General features: G+C 43.2%; 1 protein-coding gene across 1 annotated transcript in view; it reads right to left on the bottom strand.

Annotated features, from left to right (window-relative positions):
- Positions 1 to 23,064, bottom strand: part of SAMD12 (sterile alpha motif domain containing 12) — a 325,551-nt gene that overhangs the window by 240,295 nt on the left and 62,192 nt on the right. The window contains exon 3 of the mRNA XM_087706751.1: positions 589 to 718. Coding sequence (XP_087562877.1) covers positions 589 to 718 — 130 coding nt within the window. The remainder of the gene's footprint in view (positions 1 to 588; positions 719 to 23,064) is intronic.

Raw genomic sequence — 23,064 nt, 5'->3', positions numbered from 1 at the left:
ACACTTCAGAGTAATGGCAAACAGAGGATACATACAGAATATACTTCCTGATGGGTCTATGTTAACCACTGTAAAAGGAATATAAACGGGGAATTTTGGCCACCATGTGCCCCATTTTCCACCCATTCCAATCCCTGCTGCCCGGAATGGGTGGAAAATGGGGCACGCAAAGGCCGAAAATGGGGTACAGGGAGGTGGCAATAGGCTATGGCAATCCCTGCAGCCTGAAACAGCTGGTGGTTGGGAGGCCCATCCAACCGAAAATCAGCTGCTTGTGCTAATCAGACTGTGCTGAAATTGAAACTGGAACACGCTGTTTGCTGCAAGGAGGCAAATTGCTGGGAGGCAGAGGCAGATTTTTTTTTCTTGTTTTCCTCCCCAAAAGCTAGGTGCGTCTTATACTTCGGAGCATTTTATACTCTGAACAATATGGTATTTCTTCCTGTCCTCAAACTGCTCCAAGGAATCACATCAATTTTATCAAACTGAACCCCTATATAAAACAAGTTTCACATTTATGGCATTAGAAGAAATTAAACATGCACATCTGTTCTAAAATGAAATAAATTTGATATTTTCATACTTTACCAGTTATGTCATGCTGTTTGAACGACTCACTGTAGATTTGATATTGACTGGGGCAATGTTTCTTCAACCACTTGCATACATCTTGCTGTGTCCAAAGGGCCACTGGCTTGGTCAGCTTCACAATATGAAACTGGAAACATAAAATAAGTTAAACAAAAGTTAAGCCAATCATTTTACTTGCAGTTCACATATTCCACCTGCATTTTGTACATCATCATCAGCCGGGATGGGCAAACCCTGGAGAGCTAAATTTTCTACTTTGTACAAAAAGGTCAAGCATGAAAGGATTATGATTAATCAGACACTTCTTCATACGGCTAGCAATTAATAAAGCATGGATATCAGAGAGATTTCAGACTTGGAAGGAAGGTAAAGAAATCTCAAATTCAATTCAAGTAACAATTTGGGTGATCAGCAAACATCTCAGACTCATCTCTGTGGATTCTCTTTATGCTACAAAGAAAATATGGGATGCTGAAATATCAGCCTTTGGAAAGTTGATCTCAGCAATGTTAATAGTTGTCTGTTGTGGCCCAGCAGGAGCTGTTGGAGCTGCCACCAGACTCTGACAGCGAGGGGCCCTATGAGTTGGCTCTGGAGGATGTGGAGGACCCTGGACAGGGTTCTGACTCCGAGCAGGGCGCAGAGAGGTTGGTTGGCCACCAGGAGGCACCTGAGCCTTGGATCAGTATGGAGGAGACAAGGGAGAGTGAGCCGGATGCCAGCAGTGAGTTGTTCCTGGATGCCCAGCACCGAAGAGCTAATAGGCGTCAGGAACAGTTGTGCAAGTACAGGAGGTAATTGCACTCAGCTGGTGGTCATTAGGCTCCTCTCCAGACTATAAAAGGACTGCTTGTGCACATGTCCCTCTTGCAGAAGTGAACGCAGGAACTAATGTCGGAGAACATTATTATGAGCTTGGCAGGCTGGATTGCTGCCAAGCCTTATCTGTGCCGGTTTGCTGCCAAGGACCTGTCTGTCTGTTAATTAAATGCTGTAACTTATCTTTGGCTCAGTGTGTGTTGGTGTGGGACGAGGGGGGTCAGAACAATTGTCTATGTAGAAGATGCTTCTGCCAACCTAGCAATTCAAAAGCATGTAAAAATGCGAGTAGAAAAGTGGGAAGGTAACAATGTTCCATGCGCCTTCGACATTTAGTCATGCTAGCCCCATGACCACAGAGACATCTTCGGACAGTGCTGGCTCTTCGCCTTTGAAACGGAGATTAACACCACCCCCTAGAGTCAGTAACAACTAGCATATATGTTCAAGGGGAACCTTTCCTTCTACCTATGTAAGAGATGACCAGGCTGAGTCCAAGGGAGGGGTCAAGCATGTCATCAGTTTGGAGTCCCTTCCGCTCATGAGATCTAAATCCAACCCTCTCTGAATTCTGTTGTCTCTTATCTACCGCCAATTTCCCCTGACCATTAGTAGTTCAGATTCTTGTTCAGAGCTAGCATGAAATAAACAACCCTTTTTCCTGATTTCTTGTGCCTAAGAGTCTTCTCATCCAAGAGTCCTTGGAAATAATAGCTTTGGGGAGATGTCTATCCATCATTCTCTTTCTGGGATCTAAAATCTTCAAGTTCTTATGTGCATGGATCTATAATCAGAGTTGTCTCCCTCTGCTTCATGGCACTTGGCAGAATTTGGGAGTGGTTGCCCATGAGAAAAAGAAGCAGATTGATCTGGGGCTTTTGCCTTTCCCAAACTGGCAAGTAATGGCCTACTTGAAATAGCAATAGCACTTAGACTTATATACTGCTTCATAGTGCTTTACTATGAAAAGAGGGCTCTCTTTAAGTGGTTTACATAGTCAGCCTATTGCCCCCAATAATCTGGGTCCTCATTTTACCCACCTTGGAAGGATGGAAGGCTGAGTCAACCTTGAGCCTGGTGAAATTTGAACTGCCAAATTGCAGGCAGTCAGCAGAAGTAGCCTGCAGTACTGCACCCTAACTACTGCACCACTGCAGCTCACACTAGCCCTGCTTTTGTGAGTTATTGCTGCTGGGACTTTTGTATCACTAAAGCAATTTTAGCTGACTAATTGGATGAGTTTTAATTCATTGGGAAACTGATTAAGGTGTAGGAAACCATTGATGAAAGGGAAAAATGGTCTTTCCTCTACACCCCCCCTTTGAAAAATACCAGATGTTCCCAGATGTGCTGAAAAGTTGTTGCTGAGAAAAAAGGGAGATATGCCCCTTTTTTAGACACTCTTAGTGTCGGAAATCTGGTTTGCTGTGGAGTAGAGCCTCAGCATTTGACATGAATCAGGCAATGACAGAATAAATCAGGGGTGTCCAACCTTGGTAACTCCCAGAATTCCCCAGCCAGCCATGGATAACCATGTAGTAGACAATATAGGGCTGTTTAGACCTATTCTCTGAATCCATAACGAGGCAGTTTCCTCTTATCCTGACTCAGCAAGAATATAAGTATATGACAAATGGGTGAAGAAATGTTGCCTGGAAAGCACCGAGTAAATTCATTGGGGCACAATAATGAAACAAGAGTAAGGAGTGGGACATAAAAAAAGCAATGAAACCAAAACAATAGAAAGTTTCAGAACCATAAGATTTAAAAAGGAAAGGTTAAAAGTTGAGAAAGCTGGTGGGGAGGGAAGTGATTAAGAAGGAATAAGATTTAAAGGATTTTTTAAAAATCTATCTTTTTGGCAATCCTTCATTGACCAACCTCATCCCAGATCATCTTAGCAAGCTCCTAGCCAATTTTGGTTGACCTTAAAAAGATGAATAGAATCAGATCTGGTTAATACTAAGGTGGGAGACCAGAGGTGGGTTCCTACCGGTTCACACCGGTTCGGTGGCATTGGTAGTGAAAATGGTGACTGGGTCTCCGAACCAGTAGGGACGACATGCTCGCCATGTTGAGGTGGCGCAGTGGTTAGGGTGCAGTACTGCAGGCCACTTCAGCTGACTGTTATCTGCAGTTCAGCGGTTCAAATCTCACCGGCTCAAGGTTGACTCAGCCTTCCATCCTTCCGAGGTGGGTGAAATGAGGACCCAGACTGTGGGGGCAATTTGCTGACTCAATTTGCTAAAGAATCTGTAAACCGCTTAGAGAGGGCTGAAAGCCCTATGAAGCGGTATATAAGTCTAATAAATAAATAAATGTCTGCAAACTGGTTCCCCAGTTGCCGCAACATCTTTTTAGGACCTTTTTAAATGTTCTGCGCATGCACAGACCTATTAATAGGCAACTGCACACACACACACACACAAAAACACACACACAAAATTGCACACACACTGAACCAGCAGTAATGTCAACAAAAAATCCACCCCTGTGGGAGACAATCCAAAAATATTGGGGCTGTAGCAGAGGTGATATTCAGCCGGTTCGAACCACTTCGCCTAAACCGGTAGTGCAAATCGCGGGTGGGCTTGCCCTATTTAGGCACTTTTTCAAGCTGTGTGCATGCATGCAAGCCACGTGTGCAATCAAAGTGAAAGCACGAAAGGCTGCATGGATGGGGCAAGTGTGCTCACATTTGTGAACCGGTAGGGAAAATAAGTGAATACCACCCCAGGCTGTAAGTTAGTTCGGGAAGTCAAGAAACAATTCCTAAAGAGAGCAACAGCAACCCATTTTTTGTAAGGCTGCCATTGAGTTATTTGAGAAACGTCACTTTGAGTTTGGCAAATCCTGGCTAAAAGATTTAATGTTGAAAGTCACAGATTTATAGCCAAGTGATGGCCCTGGCATTCTAGCCATGACCAAGAACACGGTATAAGAGCCTGGATTTAAACTTGACTCAAATGTGCTTTTACCTAATCTCAGATCACAAAAGATTATAAAAACGAGTGCCAGTATGTAAATTTGTCCGTGGAAATGGACCAGCAGCCAGCACAATTGTTTAAGAATACTAAAAAGGTTCCAATGAGCGCTTAGGGGAAGTAGGGAACCATGCCAAAGGACTAAATATGCATTCATGTTTACAAGACTATTTGGGCTGGATTATAGTATTTTTATAGATTAAAGCCATGGAGCAATTATGCTGCTCTGCAACATCATTATTAAGAGTCCATAGAGCATTTCCTGTTTCTTCTTCTTTCCTACATGTAGCAGTTAGAAGAGCCAACTTCTTACTTTTAAAAGATAAGCCAATGATGCGCCATTCTTCCCAGACCGTTTAAGAAATCATCTCTTTACAAAACAGAGCCACACCTTCCTAGGAAGCTGTGGCCAGATGATGTGAATTATTGCTGCATTAAACAGCAGGAAGAGGGTGGTAACTGAATATGTAACTGAAGTTGCCAAAACATGCAGATTTAATACTGGAAGAACTCATCTAAACAGCCTGATTTCCACAGCATGAAAACACCCCACTTACATTTGCAAAGAACATGTCCTCATAGCAATGCCTCCATCTCATAAGCAACTCATTATTTAGGCAGTATAAACCTGGCCCAAAGTGTACGGGCCAAAAGATGGTATTTTTACAATTAATGTAACTGGAAAACATGTCATGTGGACACCCAAGAGTTGTCTTGGGTGGTTAGAAATCTGCTGGACTCCCAATAGACCCACAGGAGGATTGTCTACTCCAGTAGTGGGTTCCGCATCCTGTTCCAACCGGTGCAGTTGGAATGGGCCTGGCATCGCCCACATGGATATGTGCAGTGTGTACATGCATCGTACCTGCCTGCGACGCCTCTGCAAGCCTCCGCAACACTCCAGCTGCTCAGTGGAGCATCGTGCAGGCGCCATACGTGCCATGCATGTCCGCGGAAGTGTCACAGGCTTAAAGGACAGGTAAGGAGCTCGGGCGGGCAGGTGGGCCATCCGGAGAACCATAGGGGAACGGTACCCGGTGCTTCGGGCAGGCTCCAGTACGCCTGTACCGGGATGTACCACCTGCAACCCACCACTGGTCTACTCCCATCTACCTCCAAAATAACAACTCTTGCTTCATCTGCCCTACAATCTTCTCCTCTTATCCTACGAAAGTGTTGGCAAACCTTTTCAGCACCAGGAGCACCGGAGACCGGAAGAGCAGTCGCTGAGTGCGCATGCACATACCAGGTAGTTGCTCATCTGGTTTCCAGCATGCACATGCATGCCGGCCACCTGGTCTTCCGGTTTCTAGCACACATGTGCATGTGAAGCCCAGATGGCTGGTGTGCATGCCACAAACCAGAAGAACAGCTATCTGTTCACATGAGCGCATGTCATACCTTCCAGCGACGCCTTCACAAACCTCCGGGACGCTTCAGCTGCTTGACGGAGCATCGCGCAGGCACTGTATGCGTCATGCATGTGCGCGGAAGCACCAAAGGCTTTAAAGGACAGGTAAGGAGCTCGGGTGGGTGGGCCTTCCAGAGCATCATACCGGAATGGAACCCAGTGCTCCGGGCAGGCTCCGATATGCCCGTACGGGGGATACCACCTTCAACCCACCACTGGTTCTATCCCATCCCATCCCATTCTATTCTAATTGTTGTACTGCACCTACATCAACAATCTCACCAAAGTGTATGAATGGAAAGAGAATTTTCAATTTCTTTTTCTCCTACGTAGAATAAGAAGACACTCATGAAGTGGAGATTAAATGCTTCCAAACTCCATGCAAGAGAAACAAATTAATCACCCCATTTATTCCTCTCTTTGTGCATACAACTTTTAAATGTTATTACTTTTATTGTTTCAATTTATTGTATAGTGACTCATTAGTGTCCCATCATCATTGTTAATGCTGTAATTTTAAGCAGATATTCCGTAACTATCTCTTAATCTATTATGGGATTTAAAATTATAAGGCATTCTTGGATCAGACGCTGCAGTCAAATGAATCATTCTGGGCCACAATATTGCTTGAAATCCTTTTCTGGAGGTCAAGTTATGCTAGACAGATAATATATTCTGATGATATTTACCAGACAACCCATGTTAATTTCTTGCTTTCTTAATGTGCCCATTTCAAAATCTAGCTGTGAACTATATGCTGCCTCAAATTACGATCCTCATATTAAAACCCAGCGTTTTCCATCTTCTGTTAATTTTATTTAGCGTGTAAATTCTGCACATTGCCTAAACAACAGACAATACTGTGATGAGTAAGCATTTCTTTAGCTGTATACAGTCAAGGTTATTTTTAATCAGGCCACGCCGTTTCCTTGCAGTATTGATTATCTGAATTTCATACATCAGGTTCACAAGGAGATTTAATTGGATTGATTTCTTGCTTAGAGGTGCTGGAGAACATTAAGTCTTCTTGGGCTTCAGCTCTTTTCAGCCATTTATTTTTTATCGCTTCCAGTCGATATTCTGCTTTGCTGCTAAGCAGCTGCTCCACAGCTGTCAAATGCCCCCTTGGCCCCCTTCCCCTTAAACTCCATTGCATTATAGAAGAGAATACAGAGCAGTGTTTCTCAACCTGGGCACCTGGATGAATTTGCTGGCTGGGGAATTCTGGGAGTTGAAGTCCACCCAAGTCAACAGGTGTTCTTGAAAGTATTGCTGCCTCATCTACATAGAGTAGTACAAAGATGTTATCTTCCACTACTTAAGTGGCTGTCACAGAGAAGATGAGGTTGACATTGTTGTGGTGGCCTGCGGAGCTGGCAGCAGAGTCAGATAGCGAGGGGGTTGGGGAGGAACAGGGGCTGGTCCCGAGGGCTGACGAAAGCTCAGACGATGGCTCTGTGTTGGAGGCAGAGAGGGAGCTAGACAGCAGAGAGGCAGAAGAACAGATTAATAGAAGGAGTAGGATTGTGGAATGTATTGTTTTAATTCTTTACTAGAAGCCAAGGTCATCCTTTGTCTCCGTACTTTGACACCTGACCGGAAGCAGCTGGGTGGGGATGCCAGCGTGGAAGAAGAAGATTGGACCATGTGATGGATTGTGGGTGTGGGGACAAGATCATGAACTTTTAACTGGGTGGAATTCTGATGTCATTTCCAGTATTTGGATTTCATAGCACAATGCCAACATGTCTGTCTTATTAAACTGGAACCTTAAGGATAGTTTTGCCTTGGTCTCTGATTTAATTCTGCATGATATTTGGAACGCTGACATAAGGACCTTGGCAGCAATTCAGACAAACTTGGCAGCAATCCAGCCTGCCAAGTTAGTTACATTCTTTTTAGTCAAAGCGTTGACTTCTGCAAAAGGGGTGTGTCACAATCAGTCTTTTTTATAGTCTGGAGAGGAGCCTCATGACCACCAGCTGAGCGCAATTACCTCCTGTAATTGCATAATTGTTCTTGATGCCGAGTAGCTCTTCCATGGCGTGCATCCAGGAACATCTCACTGCTGGTTTCTGGATCACTCTCCCTTGTCTCCTCCCCACTGGTCCAAGGCTCAGGTGCCAACTGGTGGCCAACCAGTCTCTCTGTGCCCTGCTCAGAGTCAGAACCCTGTCCAGGGTCTTCCACATCCTCCAGGGCCGACTCATAGGGCCCCTCGCTGTTGAAGTCTGGTGGCAGCTCCAACGGCTCCTGCTGGGCCACAACACCTACCCTACCCTACTTTACCCTACCCAACCCTACTCTATTCTATTTTATAACTCTATAATTTTATGTGTCTTCAATCAAGTTTGGGGGGATGAATGTTTATGTGGTGGAGTTGACCCACCCTAGAGATGAATATGACCCAGTAAATTTGTTCAAGCATTTGAACTCTGGCACAAACCTCATTCTCCACCATCACTCCTTGTCTCTGAGTAAAACAGGCTCATTTCCAACAATCCGCTTTGGAGTGGAGTAAATCACTGATTCATTTTGGATAGAAAAGCGGTGACTTCAAATCTGGAACTCAACCTCTCTGCCTGGGGAGCTTGCCAATCGCTATTTCAAATGACAATCTGTTGTATATCTGGTTCAGTTCTGCACATAATGGCTTCGTCTTCTTTGCCTGTGTAGGAATATGTGTGTGTTTTCATGCAAGGCTATTTTAAATGTTCCCATTATGCATGAATACAGATGCTGCAAGGCAAAAATTCTTTAAAGCAATCTCGACTCATGACTGCTTTACACATCCACAGGAAACCCAACATTTTGCTTTTTCAGTATGCTACGAAGAAGGACACAACAGGAAAGTCATAATCAAATGGTCATGGTACAGAAATTCTACATTTGCAACAGCAGAGAAAACATATTTTCAATATCGTTTTCATTTTCTGCCTGGTATTGCATCAAGACTTGCCTTTGCTTTAGTTTTTCTACATGATCAGTTATCTTCAGTAAGCAAATATTTCTTTAAAGCAGCGTTTCACAATCTCATCACTTTTACGATTCACTTCTGGCTGGGGAATTCTGGGAATTGAAGTCCACCCATCTTAAATGCTCTGACACGGAGAAATACAGGTATTCCTTGATTTACAGCCAGTTGCTTAGTGATTATTCAAAGTTATGAGAGATACCCTCCCAAAAAGGTGCTTTTTGTCAGTCAGTCAGCCAGCCTGCCCCCCCCCCCCACACACACACGGTTGGCAGTTTGGCAACTGATCTGCATTTACGGTTGTTTCCAGTTGTGGCACGACAAAACCGCGCTCGTCAAAATAGCGGTGATAAAACCGCGTCGCTAAAGCCGCGACGTCATCACCGCCGTGACAACAGCGCGGTGACGGAAAGGCGCTTTAAAACAGTGCGGCTGCAGAAAGCCGATTTAAATTAAGGTAAGGGTTAGGATTAGGTTTAGGGGTTAGGTTTAGGGGTTAGGTTTAGGGGTTAGGTTTAGGGGTTAGGTTTAGGGGTTAGGTTTAGGGTTAGGTTTAGGGTCAGGTTTAGGGTTAGGTTTAGGGTTAGGTTTAGGGTTAGGGTTAGCGTTAGCGTTAGCGTTAGCGTTAGGTTTAGCGTTAGGTTTAGGGTGCTGAGTGCTTCGGAAGGTGCGGATTTGCCCTCCACAATTATGTCATCGCGGTAGGGTTGCGTTTTTCCTTAGCGCTTCGAACGGCGCGGATTTGCCTTCCGCACTTATGTCGGCGCGGATAAGGGCTTTGCGGTTTTGTGGTGGAACCATTTCCAGTCCTGTGAGCATGATTTATTATGTTTTTTGTTAAAACTAGCATTTATTTCTGGTTTTCAGAAAGAAGTGCCCCATAGAGAACCATGTCAGGCCTGGAAGCCATCTTTTGCATTGAGCCTTCAAGCCTGCCACATTTTCTGCTGTGGGAAAATGAGAGGGGGGATTATATGGAGCATGGCAGTGGTGGGTTGCAAATCCCGTTCCAACCGGTATGGATGGAACGGGGCTGGCGGCATCCACATAGACGCGTGCAGCGTGCGCATGCATCTTAGCATCTCCGCGATGCTCCAACTGCTCCACGGAATGTCGTGCAGGCACTGTACGCATCATGCACCTGCATGGAAGCGCGGAAGCCTTTAAACACTGGTAAGGAGCTCGGGCAGGCGGGTGGGCCCTCTGGAGCAACGTAACAGTATCCGGTGCTCCGGGCTGGCTCCGGTACACCCATACCAGGGCGTACCACCTGCAACCCACCACTGGAGTATGGGAAATATATAGTCTAAAATTAAATAACATTCCTTCTCAGAGAGTCAAGGACATTTTGCTCTGCACCTGGAGTGGTGTGACTGGGAGGCCAGTTGGAATTGCCCTGATTGGGCAATGTGATGAACATGTGGAGGCTGGGCAAGGACTTGAACTTTCAATTGGGTGGAGAAAACCTGGAAACTCTCAGATTCAGGTTTTCCCAGATGTGCCAATATGACATCTCTAATAAAATGATACTTTGAGGTAACTCAGAGTCTCCTTTCATTGGGGGTGTTACCTGGAATACGGACAAACAATGGACTTGCTTAATAACAACGGATTCACTTAACAACCATAATGATTTGCTTAACAATTGCCACAAGTAAAGGGTTATAAAATCAGATCAGTCACGTGGGTGACCCACTTAATGACCAACCCGACTTACAATTGTAATAGGCAGTCTCCATTATAGTTGCAGGCCAAGGATTATTTGTACTCCAGGTAGTCCTCGACTTATGAGCCCAACATTTCTGTTGTTAAGTGAGACATGTGCGAAGTGAGTTTTGCTCCATTTTACAACTTTTCTTGCCACAGTTGTTAAGTGAATCGCTGCACTTGATAAGTTACTAACCTGGTTGTTAAGTTAATCTGGCTTCCCCATAGATTTTGCTTGTCAGAAGGTCGCAAAAAGTGATCCGGTGAGCCCGGGACACTGTCCATGGTCATAAGTATGAACCAATTGGCCAGAATCTGAATTTTGACCACATGGCCATGAGGATGCTGCAATGGTCACAAGTGTGAAAAATGGTCATAAGTCGATTTTTCAGTGGTGTTGTAACTTTGAATGGTCACTAAATGAACTGTTGTAAGTCGGGGACTACCTGTAATTTAAATTATTATCATAGAGATGAAGAGGACTATTTAGGCCAGTGTTTCTCAACCTTGGTCACTTGAAGATGTCTGGACTTCAACTCCCAGAATTCCCCAGCCAGCATTCGCTGGTTGGGGAATTCTGGGAGTTGAAGTCCAGACATCTTCAAGTGGCCAAGGTTGAGAAACACTGATTTAGGCCACAGAACACCTTCTGTTCAGTGCAGCAATATTCACCAAAAGCATCCCTAAGTCACCTATCCATCTCTGACTAAACAAAACCAGCAGAGAAAAGCCCATCAGCTAATAATTAGACAACTAGCTAATTAGAACAGAACTGCTCCTATAAGTGTTTCATTATTAGGAATGCTTTCCCAATAAAAGATAAAGGAATCCCTGTATTGTGCCTGTATTGTATTCTGTCGGCAGTGGTGGATTCCGGATCCCGTTCCAACCGGTACGCCGTCGCCCACATGGACACTCGCGGTGTGCGTGCACACGGGCGCGACACACTCATGCTTTGTATCTGCAAACAACACTTCCGCAAGCCTCCGCAATGCTCCAGATGCTCGGTGGAGCGTCGCGCAGGTGCTGTAGGCGCTATGCGTATATGCAGAAGTGGTGGTTGCAAATCCCGTTCCAACCGGTGTGGATGGAATGGGGTTGGTGGCATCCTCATAGACGCGTGCAGCACACGCATACATCTTAGCATCTCCGCGATGCTCCAGCTGCTCCACGGAATGTCGTGCAGGCACTGTATGCGTCATGCACCTGCATGGAAGCGCGGAAGCCTTTAAAACACAGTAAGGAATTCAGGCGGACAGGTGGTCCCTCCGGAGCACCGTACCGGAATGGTACTCAGTGCTCCGGCCAGGCTCCGGTACGCTCATATCGGGGGGTACCGCCTGCAACCCACCACTGCCTGTCAGCTGCCATTCTCCCCTCCCCCAGTAGCTGAAGCAGATAAGGAGGCAGTGTGGGAGTCAGGACCAGCATCAAAAAACCTGAGAGCTCTGAGGGGGAAGAAGGAATAGACCTGTCAGAGATAGAGACAGAGGCAGAGTCTGGGCCGTAGTCCATCAGCCCTCAGATGGAGTCCAGTAAGTACCATCACTCCTGGGGAGGGGGGTTGCTGCCGATTTTACTATCAGTTCGCAACCCGCACTTCGCGCACACATGCGCTGTTCAATGTAAATTTACAGTGAACTGCGCATGTGCAGTCACTGAAAAAAAAATGGTAGCAGCCCAGCGGCGGCAAGGAAATTGGTTTGGGGGTGTGGAAGGCTGGGTCGCTGGCGGTTCTGCGACCCAGGCCTCACTTCCACGACCAGTTCGGCTGCACTGGCAGCAACTCACCTCTGTATCACTCTCTCTTGTTGCAGATTTTTTAAAGACGGTGCAGCATAATTAACTTCAATTCTAGTTGTAAGAATTGGCTGAGTCAATTGGAAGTTGGGCGGCCATTCATTAAATTAAGTGAAATTTAAATGAAATCAACTTGAATTAAGCCAAGTAATATATAAACTAAATCAACTTAAATTTAATCAAGTTAAATTTAAATTAAATTAAATAGACTATCTTTCCCCAATTACATCTACCTGACCCACCAAAAGCGGGGAGTCATGGGATGTTACAGATCCTCCACTTCTAAGGAAATCCATCTGATGGGATGAAAAAGAAGGGCCCTTGCTGTTGAACATCATCCCTGCAGAAATAAAATTGACCTCCATCTTGGTATTCTTTTCAAACAGCCTGAAGACGTAGTTTTGCCATTGGGCCCGGGGACCCCAGTGCCAGGCACAAATAACCAGACTTCCGTGTATAAGGTTTAAGCTCACTACTTTATTGAATTCTGCCTATTATACAGGAATCTTCCCAGATTGGCAGCTTAAGTCTGGGAACAAATAGATATGGTTCTGTGGAACTTAAGCAGCATTCATCTGTCTTTCTTGCAGCTGCACAAGACCTTGAGGCTCGAGGACTTCCCCCCTGTCAGACTGGGTGTGTCCCAACACCAAAGGTAATATGGAGCCCATCAAGTGGTTCAGAGATAGTATTCTATTTCCTTCACTATAGGTTCGGTAGCGGGAACCTTTCTTGATGACATCAGGGTGGGTGGGCAGAGCCTTGCACCGCCACTGCTACTGGTTCACCCGAACAGGGGCAAACCGGCAGAATACCACCTCTGAGTTGGTTTGATTGGTGTCATGAGGAGGAAGGGTGAGGGTTATTGGGTTTAATATTGGAGTCACTGTGAGTTGGGCAGCAATATTATTTTTCTTAAAAATTAAATTAAATAATTAAATTAAATTAAATTGTTTTTCAGAGTATAAGACGCACCAGAGTATAAAGCGCGTCAAGGTTTTGAAGAGGCAAATTAAAAAAAAAAGTTTTCTGCAAAAACAGGCCCATTTTTTTTTTCAAAAAAAGGACATAAATAACCTTTAGGAGGCTTGTGAGCCGAGGTGGCGCAGTGGTTAGAGTGCAGCACTGCAGGCTACTTCAGCTGACTGCAGTTCAGCAGTTCAAATCTCACCGGCTCAAGGTTGACTCAGCCTTCCATCCTTCCGAGGTGAGTAAAATGAGGACCTGGATTGTTGGGGGCAATATGCTGACTCTGTAAACCGCTTAGAGAAGGCTGAAAGCCCTATGAAGCGTTATATAAGTCTAACTGCTATTACTATTGCTATTGCTATGCACAGCCATTTTGGTGAAGGGGGCAGGGTTTCGGGAGGTAAAAAATATTGTATTCAGTGTATAAGGCGCACTCTGATTTTCAGCCTCTTTTTCTGAGGGAAAAAGGTGTATCTTATACTCCTAAAAATACGGTAAATTAAATTAAAATTTATTATTGCATATCACGCCCCTGCCTGGTTACATGACTCAAAGTGAATGCTCTTAGTCAAACATGCTCTGCACCCTGGAAATGGCTCCATGGTTATTTTACTGGGACTTTCAACATTCACAACAATTTGTGGTCTCAGTTTGCTTGTGGTTCAGCAGTGCTGTTAAACAAAACACAGCTCTGAAGTCTAAAAGTGACAAAAGTATTTGGTATACATCCAAGAGTTCAGTAATAAACATTCCAATTTTTTTTTTTTGCTATTAATACAAAGACATCAAATACAAAAGAATCAAGTCCAATGGTTATTAAAGTTTTAAAACAGTCCATTAGCAACCCTCTAAAGAGAAAACAACTAAGCCTTCGTGTCTTAAGCATAAATACATTCTTGGTGATAAATTAATGCTGAAGTGTCAAAATACTTACTAGAAGCTACTTCTGGCCTCCTTAAACTTCTCCTCAAGGACTTGTATCTTGGTCTTTCTTTTTTTTTTTCTTTAAGCATCGATTTTTCTCTCTCTCTTAAAAAAAAACCCTCATGTTCTGGAAGTTAAAAATAGGTGCCATTTTAAAAGTAACTTTATGACTGTTTGTAGCAGGAAATGGCCTGTGTTGGCTCCTTGAGTACAAGGTAGACTAGCCTGAAAGTGCAATTTTATTTTAATGAACCCCGGGGAATTGAAATTCTGTCTTTCTTATAACAACAGCAGAATTTTCCCCACACCTCCATTTAAAACGGGACACATCCTACCGCTTGAACAAAATCAACTGATCTCAAAGTTAATGGGACAACCGTTCAGATATAAAGCCATAGAGCAAGTGATAAGTAATCCTGTGCAGGTCAGGGCCATCTTTAATTATTTAAGGGAGAGAACTGAGGGTTTCAGAAGTTGGAGCAATAATAAAAGTAGAGAGAATTACCATGCATGTTGCTAATTCTAGGAATTACTGAATATAAAAAGCCTAGGAGATTACTCTCTAGGACATTGTTTCTCAACCTTAGTTCCTTTACGTTTTGTAGGCTTCAACTCCCAGAATTCCCCAGCCACCATGCTGACTGAAGAATTCTGGGAATTGAAGTCCACAAAATGTAAACATGCTAAGGTTGAGAAACACTGTTCTAGGATACCACTTCTTTTGGGCAACCATGAAGATCTGCAGAAGATTCCTTTTTCTTGCTGTCTTTCTGGCACACAGGAAAATCTTTCCTCAGAAGCTGCATTTGATCTTCTATCAAACTCGGTATTTAGAAAAGCCACTAGACCTTTAAAAATTATGTGATGATTTTTAATTTTGTTTCAACATTTTCAATCCTGCTGTTTCATTTTATTAGCTGCTTTTAATAGTCACTTCAGGGAAAATGATGATAAATGTGCATCATCAAGTCAGTGATTGCCAAGAAGGTTTTTTTCTCTAGAATTAACTTTCTCTAATCTGAACTTTCAGCTCTGCCAACAGAGTCTCTGTATAACTGACTCCACTCACCCTGGTCAGGCTCTTTTCTTCCCTTTCACCTTTCCCAGCATTATAAATTTAAGACTTTGCAACTTTGTATGCCGCCCACTCCCCAGGAACTCTGGGCGGCTCACAACAAAAGCAAAGACATAAAAAGATTAAAAATACAATTATTTAAAATAAGATATCATCCATTCAATCACGTGGGGCTGGATTTCAATCAACAGCCCCAGGGGCCTGCCAGAACAGCCAGGTCTTGGTCGCTTTACGGAAGGCCGGGAGAGTGGTAAGGGTCCGGATCGCTGCGGGTAGCTCGTTCCATAAGGCCAGTGCAGCTACAGAGAAGGCCCTCCCTCGGGGAGCTGCCAGCCGGCATTGTCCGGTCGACGGCACCCGGAGGAGGCCCATCCTGTGCGATCTTATTGGTCGTTGGGAGGTGAATGGCAGGAGGCGGTCTCTCAGGTAGCCAGGTCCAATACCATGTAGGGCTTTAAAAGTAATGACTAGCACCTTGAAGCGGGTCCGGAGACCAATGGGGAGCCAGTGCAGCTCGCGGAGGATAGGTGTAACATGGGTGTATCTAGGTACACCCATTATCGCTCGCGCAACTGCATTCTAGACCAACTGCAATCTTCGAACACTCTTCAGGGGCAGCCCCATGTAGAGTATGTTACAGTAATCCAGTCTTGAGATGACGAGGGCGTGAGTGACTATTCGAAGTGCTGCCCGGTCCAGATAGGGCCGCAACTGGTGCACCAGGCGAACCTGGACAAAGGCCGCCCTGGTCACAGCCGACAAGTGGTGTTCTAATATCAGCTGTGGATCCAGGAGGACCCCCAAATTGTGGGCCCTCTCCGAGGGGTGTATAACTTCACCCCCCAGGCTAAGAGGTGGAATGTCTGGACCATCTTTGGGAGGCAACATCAATAGCCACTTGGTCTTGTCTGGATTGAGTGCAAGCTTGTTCACAATGGCCTTATATAAAACATCCCAAATATAATAATTTGAGCCTAGTAATGTGTGCCTCAAGTGAGACTTGAGTATGATAAATTGTTTTCTTGGCAATCCATAGTATCTTGAATCTTGTCCAACACCGAAGTTGAAAGATGTCAATATTCTTTCTTTCTTTCCTATTTCTTCAAAGTCCAACTTTCACTTTCATAAAATGTCACACCATTGCCTGCAAGATTCTCATCCTTGTGGGAAAATGACACAACACAACCTCGGTATATTAAAGCCTTCATGTCAGGGTTCCAAGTAATGGACCCAATGAAATCAAAATTCTGAGGCTTGGAGTTTCCTCAAAGTATGACTTTATTAGGAATGCCATATTGGCAGAGCAGGTTACTAATTAACCATTAGTAACAATTACTAATCTAACCTGTTTTTCCTAAAATAAGACCTCCCTGGATAATAATCCCAATTGGACTTTTGAGCACATGCGCTAAAATAAGCCCTCCCCCCAAAATAAGCCCTCCCACAAAATATTGCAACATAGCAGCAACCATGAGGTGGCCATGCTCTCCGCTTCCTGCACCTCAAAAAGAATAAGGCCTCCCTGAAAATAAGGCCGTGCTTATTTTGGGGGTCAAAAGAAAATAAGACCCTCTTTTATTTTCGGGAAAATGGGGTACCCAAGTGCTAACCTGTGACATATTTCTTGACTGCTAGTTACTTGACAGCTGATAGTTGATCCTAAAAAGCAGAAGATATTCCCAACTCAATACTTGTCATTAGTTTGGTCTTTTTATATTTAATCTTAGTCCCATTTTTCACGGTGTTGCTTAAATTTTAATTATTAGATCTTGAAGATCATTTGCATTTTAGCTATTAAAATAGTGTCATTAGTGCAGCACACATTATTAATGTTTCTGCCTCCTATTTTAAATCTACATTCATCTTCTTCCAATCCAGCTTCCCTCAATATGCATTTAGCATATTGCTTAAATAAATAAAAAGATGTACAGCCTTGTATCATTCCTTTGTCAATCTGGAGCCAGTTATTTCACCATGCTCTGTTCAGACTGTGGCTTCCTCACCTATATGTAACTTCTGCATCACAATATAGAGATATTGTGGGGTTCCCATTTTCATATGCATGTTCCACAGTCTGATATTATTCAGAAAATCCCATTCTTGAAAAATCCATTTCGAGTTTGAGGTAGGCCTACATGAAATTGGAAAGCAAAACAGACATTGCCTATTGATTCAGAGCCCATCGGTATGATTTGGAGGGTACATACTTTTCAAGCTTTCCCTGTGTGTTGTGACTCAGCAGAAGTTTGCTGTGAGTTGAGTCGGGATGCAGGAATAACAATGCAGCTGGGGCTCGTTAGTGTGGTCTTCTGGAGATAAAAGGACTGATGGTGCCACGCCCTGGTTGCAGAAGTCAACATTCGTCGTTTGTTCGTGATTCATCATTCATCGGTCGTGGTTTGTTTGGGAGAGGCACTTGGATAAGTGATTTGCTTTCTGTAACCCTGATTCAAACAGACACTTGGAGAAGTGATTGGCTTTCTTTCTGTACACTTGGTTTTGCCATAAGAGATCTTTGTTTTTGCATTCTGTTATCTTCTTGCCAGAGACTTTATTTATGTTTATTTTGGGCTCGCAGCCAGCGGAAGCCAGGACTGATAAAGTTATTTCCTTTTAAGTCTATCTGACTGTCGTCTGTTAACGAGCGAAGAAGGGGGGGGGGTCAGAACACTTATGTATATTTCCTAGCAAAATACATGGGAAAATACCTTTCCTGGAAAATCTAGTTAGGGTTAGGGTTAGGTCTCCATTAATTCAGAGTGAAATATAGACATTGCCAATGGATTCGGAACGTTAGGAGAATGCATAATTTTCAAGCCTGCCTTATCTGTGTTTCCTGGTAAAATATATTTATTCTGTTGCTTGACATAGTTTTATAGATTATATAGATATATAGTTATATGAAGTCCTACAGTCTTTTGATTTGCAATGACCAGAATGCTGAACTATCTTGATCTTCAAATACTGGAGGATTTTTAACTATTGACACGTCTACTATAAATAGTCCTTCCACCTTTGTTTGATCTTCTTTGAATCAATTGTTATCTATCCTATCCTTTGGAATTCCAGTTCAAAGCTGGAATTTGGAGATATTTTGGGAGATTTTCCTTGCTTTCCTATCTGTTGTAATAGAAGAGATGTAGCCCAGGGATGAACTCTGGAGTCCTTTATGTCCCTGAACCTGGTTGTTTGCTAACACATGTTTAGTTACATGTTTAGGTAACATGATAAGTGCTGCTACCTAGATGGATAATGAAACATCTACAAGCAACAACAAAAGCAGAAACACCAAGGACTATATATTTCATATCTGTTTAACTCAAATGAAATCTATAAATGGCAAAAAGACTGGATTCAGATTTTCAGAGATTGGGGAATGTTTTTCCCCTTTGCTTCTTTGATAATATTTTAGACTTTGTTAGAGCTAGTTTGGTGTAATGGTTAAGGCATCAGGCTATAAAATTGGAAACTGTGAGTTCTAGTTCCATTATAGATACAAAGCCAGCTGAGTGACCTTGGGCCTCTCTCAGCACTAAGAAGTAGGCAAGAAGATTTTTTTTAAAGTCTTATATTACAATGTTCTCATACTTTTCACCACAACATGGGGAAAAATTGGAATTCAGTAATGCAGATCCCTCAAATAAAAAGGTTAATCCACTGTATATGTTTGTGAAGCCACAGTTACCACTTCATTCCAATAAAGAGAGAAAACAGAGAACAAATCACCATTGCCGTGTATAACACTTTATCATACTTCGTTTTCTATCTGAGGAGAAGTTCACGTTTTACCATTGAATAGAGTAGAATAGAATAAAATAACAGAGTTGGAAGAGACCTTGGAGTTCTTCTAGTCTAACCCACTGCTTAGGCAAAAAAACCCTGCACCACTTCAGACAAATGGTTATCCAACATCTTCTTAAAAATGTCCAGTGTTGAAGCATTCACAACTTCTGGAGGCAAGTTGTTTCATTGATTAATTGTTCTGTCAGGAAATTTCTTCTCAGTTCTAAGCTGCTTCTCTCCTTGATTAGTTTCCACCCATTGCTTCTTGTTCTACCCTCAGGTGCTTTGGAGAATAGCTTGACTCCCTCTTCTTTGTGGCAACCCCTGAGATATTGGAAGACTGATCTCATGTCTCCCCTAGTCCTTCTTTTCATTAAACTAGACTTACTCAGTTCCTGCAACCGTTCTTCATATGTTTTAGTCTCCAGTCCCCTAATCATCCTGGTTGCTCTTCTCTGCACTCTTTCTAGAGTCTCCACATCTTTTCTACATTGTGGCGACCAAAACTGAATGCAGTATTTCAAGTGTGGCCTTACCAAGGCATTATAAAGTGGTATTAACACTTCACGTGATCTTGATTCTATCCCTCTGTTTATGCCGCCTAGAACTGTGTTGGCTTTTTTGGCAGCTGCTGCACACTGCTGGCTCATATTTAAATGGTTGTCCACTAGGACTCCAAGATCCCTTTCACAGTTATTACTATTGAGCAAGGTATCACATATACTGTACCTGTGAATTATCATTATTATTATTATTTGAATATCTTCTCCTCTCACTGAGTGTGCAATATTTTGCAAGGAAACACACTGGATTTTCTATAGCTTTCTCATCGATAAAAAGGAATAATTGCAAACAGCTTCTCCTTCATTTGTGCTCATCTTCCTTGATTTCTGTCTTTCAAATGATCTACACTAGGAACTATGAGAAATTATTGCACAATAGATTTTGAATTATTGTCTTTATTACACCTTAATGTACTTAATTAATTCTTTCACTAAAAAAACCTTAAAAATTATTTCAAGCTACTTCCTAAATCACTTTCCCCAACATACATTTCTTTCCAGAGTGGTGACAAAGATTTTACCTGAACTCTTCAAACACAATAAAAAATGTCCAGATTACAATCCAAACAAAAAGAGAAAGTTAGATCATCATATTTAATATGTGACACTTAATTTCATGCTCTGTTTCTTCTCCTGTGCCAAGAAGAAAAAAGGTATCTCAGAGTTTCAATAATAGTAATAATAAAAACAAAACAAAAAATGATAGCTTGCGCAGTATTTGAATGCATGTTCCAGAAATGAGGACATCGGCACACAAGTCAAACTCTTAATAACTATGCAAAGTTTAACCTGTGATTCTGTAAAATATCTCTACAATGCTTTCTATGAAATATGATTTTGCAAGATCAATGTACTCCCAGGCATTTCCACATCTTTATTTACTGTTATTTCCTTCCTCTTTTAACCCAATCATCTGTACTTCAAGGTGGCAAAGATTTGAAGCACAAAGTTGGAGCAGCGAGCAATAGTTTGGTTTACATATTGCAATTTTAGTTTTTAGTATGGGCTCTGGGAAGTCGGGGGGAGGGAAGGGAGGTGGGGTCTTAGGGGGGGGAGGGGGGAAATATAGTATGTGTTAGATTTTAAAGTAACACGATTGCACTTGTATACTGTTGCTCTTTAATTCTAGTGTAAAAATAGGACAAGCTGAATATATTGATAGATAGTAGAAATACACCGAAGGGAGGAGTAGAGGGAAAGAAGAAAGAGGGGTAGAGAGGGTGGGAGAGAGGATTGGAGGGAGAGTGAGAAGGAAGGGAGGGAGTGTATTGGGAGAGAGGAGTGATAGAGGGGGAGGGGAAGTAGGGTAGAGGGGAATGTTGGAGGGAAGAACGAAAGTTGGAGGGGGGGCGAAAGAAAGGGTGTATGGTGGGTCGAAGTGGTATATTGGGTTTGTATTTTGGGGGGTATTGTTGACAAGAGGGAGGGCTGTGTTTATTGTTCAATGTTATATGTCCCGGTTATGCACAGTATATATGTGACTGTACGAAATGAAATGAAAATAAAACATATTTACACGAATAGTCAAATCTGGCTAACCAACAATGTCTTTGGGAAGCCAATATGATTTGATGAAAATCGATTGAAGATTGGGTAGGTGATATGGAAAAGGAGTGAGAACAATTAACCAGTGGAATAGCTTGCCTTCAGAAGTTGGGGCTGCTCCATCACTGGAGGCTTAATTTTGGAATTAAGACCTGTCTGGAATGATATAGGGTCTCCTGCTTGAGCTGCGGACTGCACAAGAAGACCTCCAATGTCCCTTCCAACTCTGTTCTTCTGTTTATTGGAGCAAGCACAGAGTCATCAACTAACAATAGTTCTCTTAGTGACTATTCAAAGTTATGACGCCACTGAAAAAAGTGACTTGTGATCATTTTTTCAGACTGACAACCACTGCAGCATCCTGTTGTGGCCCAGCAGGAGCCATTGGAACTGCCACCAGACAGCGAGGGGCCCTATGAGTCGGCCCTGGAGGATGTGGAGGACCCTGGACAGGGTTCTGACTCCGAGCAGAGCGCAGAGAGACTGGTTGTCCATCAGGTGGTGCCTGAGCCTTGGATCAGTGGGGAGAAGACAAGGGAGAGTGATCCAGAAACTAACAGTGAGTTGTTCCTGGATGCACGCCATCGAAGAGCTATTCAGCATCAGGAACATTTACGCAATTACAGGAGGTAATTACGCTCAGCTGATGGTCATTAGGCTCCTCTCCAGACTATAAAAAAGACTGCTTGTGCCACGCCCTTCTTGCAGAAGTCAACACTTTGACTAAAGAGAAACTAACTTGGCAGGCTGGATTGCTGCCAAGGTTTGTTTGAATTGCTGCCAAGGTTGTCGGACTTGCTGCCAAGGTCCTTATGTTTACTTGGCTTTCAGCCACCGAGATTCTGGTCTTGTTATTAAATGACATTGCATTTAAGCTTGTCTCGGCTTTCGTTACTGGACAGAGGAAGGGGTCAGAACACATCCCCATGGTCATGTGATCAAAAGTCAGACCCTTGGCAACTGACTGATATTTATGATGTTTGCAGTGTCGCAGGGTCATATGATCCCCTTTTGTGATCTTCTGAATAGCAAAGTCAGTGAGGAAATCCAGATTCCCTTAACAACCATGTGGCTAAATTTACAATTGCAGTGATTCACTTAAACAGCGATGGCAAGGTAATAAAATGGGGCAAAACTCACTTAACAAATGTCTCACTTGACACCGGAAACGTTGTGCTCAATTGGGTCATAAGTCGAGGACTACCTGTATGAGTTGGAGATCAAGAAGCCCTTAAAGAAGGCAATTAGTTACTTGACACCCAACAAAAAAAGCATATTTTCTTCTGTTGATTAGATTTCATATTAATCATGCTGGATTCAATTTTAAATCCTCATATACATCTTACCAAGATCATTTTTAGATGACACAAAATGTTAAGATTTCTGAATATAGAGTTATAACTGCCAGAAAAAAAAAATTGGAAGCTGGAATACCGAAACTTGAACTTGCTCCATTGTTAAGAATTCTTTGGAAGAAGGAGAAGATAAACTGTAATAAACAATGATGTCATCAGGCTCTCCAAAAGAAATTGTTCTCTCTGGCTGAAACTGAGCAAATGCACCCACAACGTGGAGAAACATAATTGAATAGACGTTTTTAGGACCATGGACAGTTCACTTGGGAGGGAACTACAGTCATTTACCTATTTGAATGAACAAACTTGACTTTCATCATGAAATACACACACACACACACACACACACACACACACACACACACACACACACAAGTCCATTTCCCAATAAGGCCCTTTACGCTCCCATCTATTCTACTGTTGAGACTCTAGAAAGAGTGCAGAGAAGAGCAACAAAGATGATTAGGCGACTGGAGGCTAAAACATATGAGGAACGGTTGCAGGAACTGGGTATGTCTAGTTTAATGAAAAGAAGGACTAGGGGAGACATGATAGCAGTCTTCC

The sequence above is a fragment of the Thamnophis sirtalis genome, unplaced genomic scaffold (genome assembly GCF_051295495.1).
Source record: "Thamnophis sirtalis isolate CommonGarterSnake01/CBP01778 unplaced genomic scaffold, rThaSir2_p1.2 scaffold_2, whole genome shotgun sequence".
NCBI classification, from domain to species: Eukaryota; Metazoa; Chordata; class Lepidosauria; order Squamata; family Natricidae; genus Thamnophis; species Thamnophis sirtalis.
The sequence above is the reverse complement of the archived record's forward strand: the minus strand, read 5'-3'. Positions and strand labels throughout refer to the sequence as shown.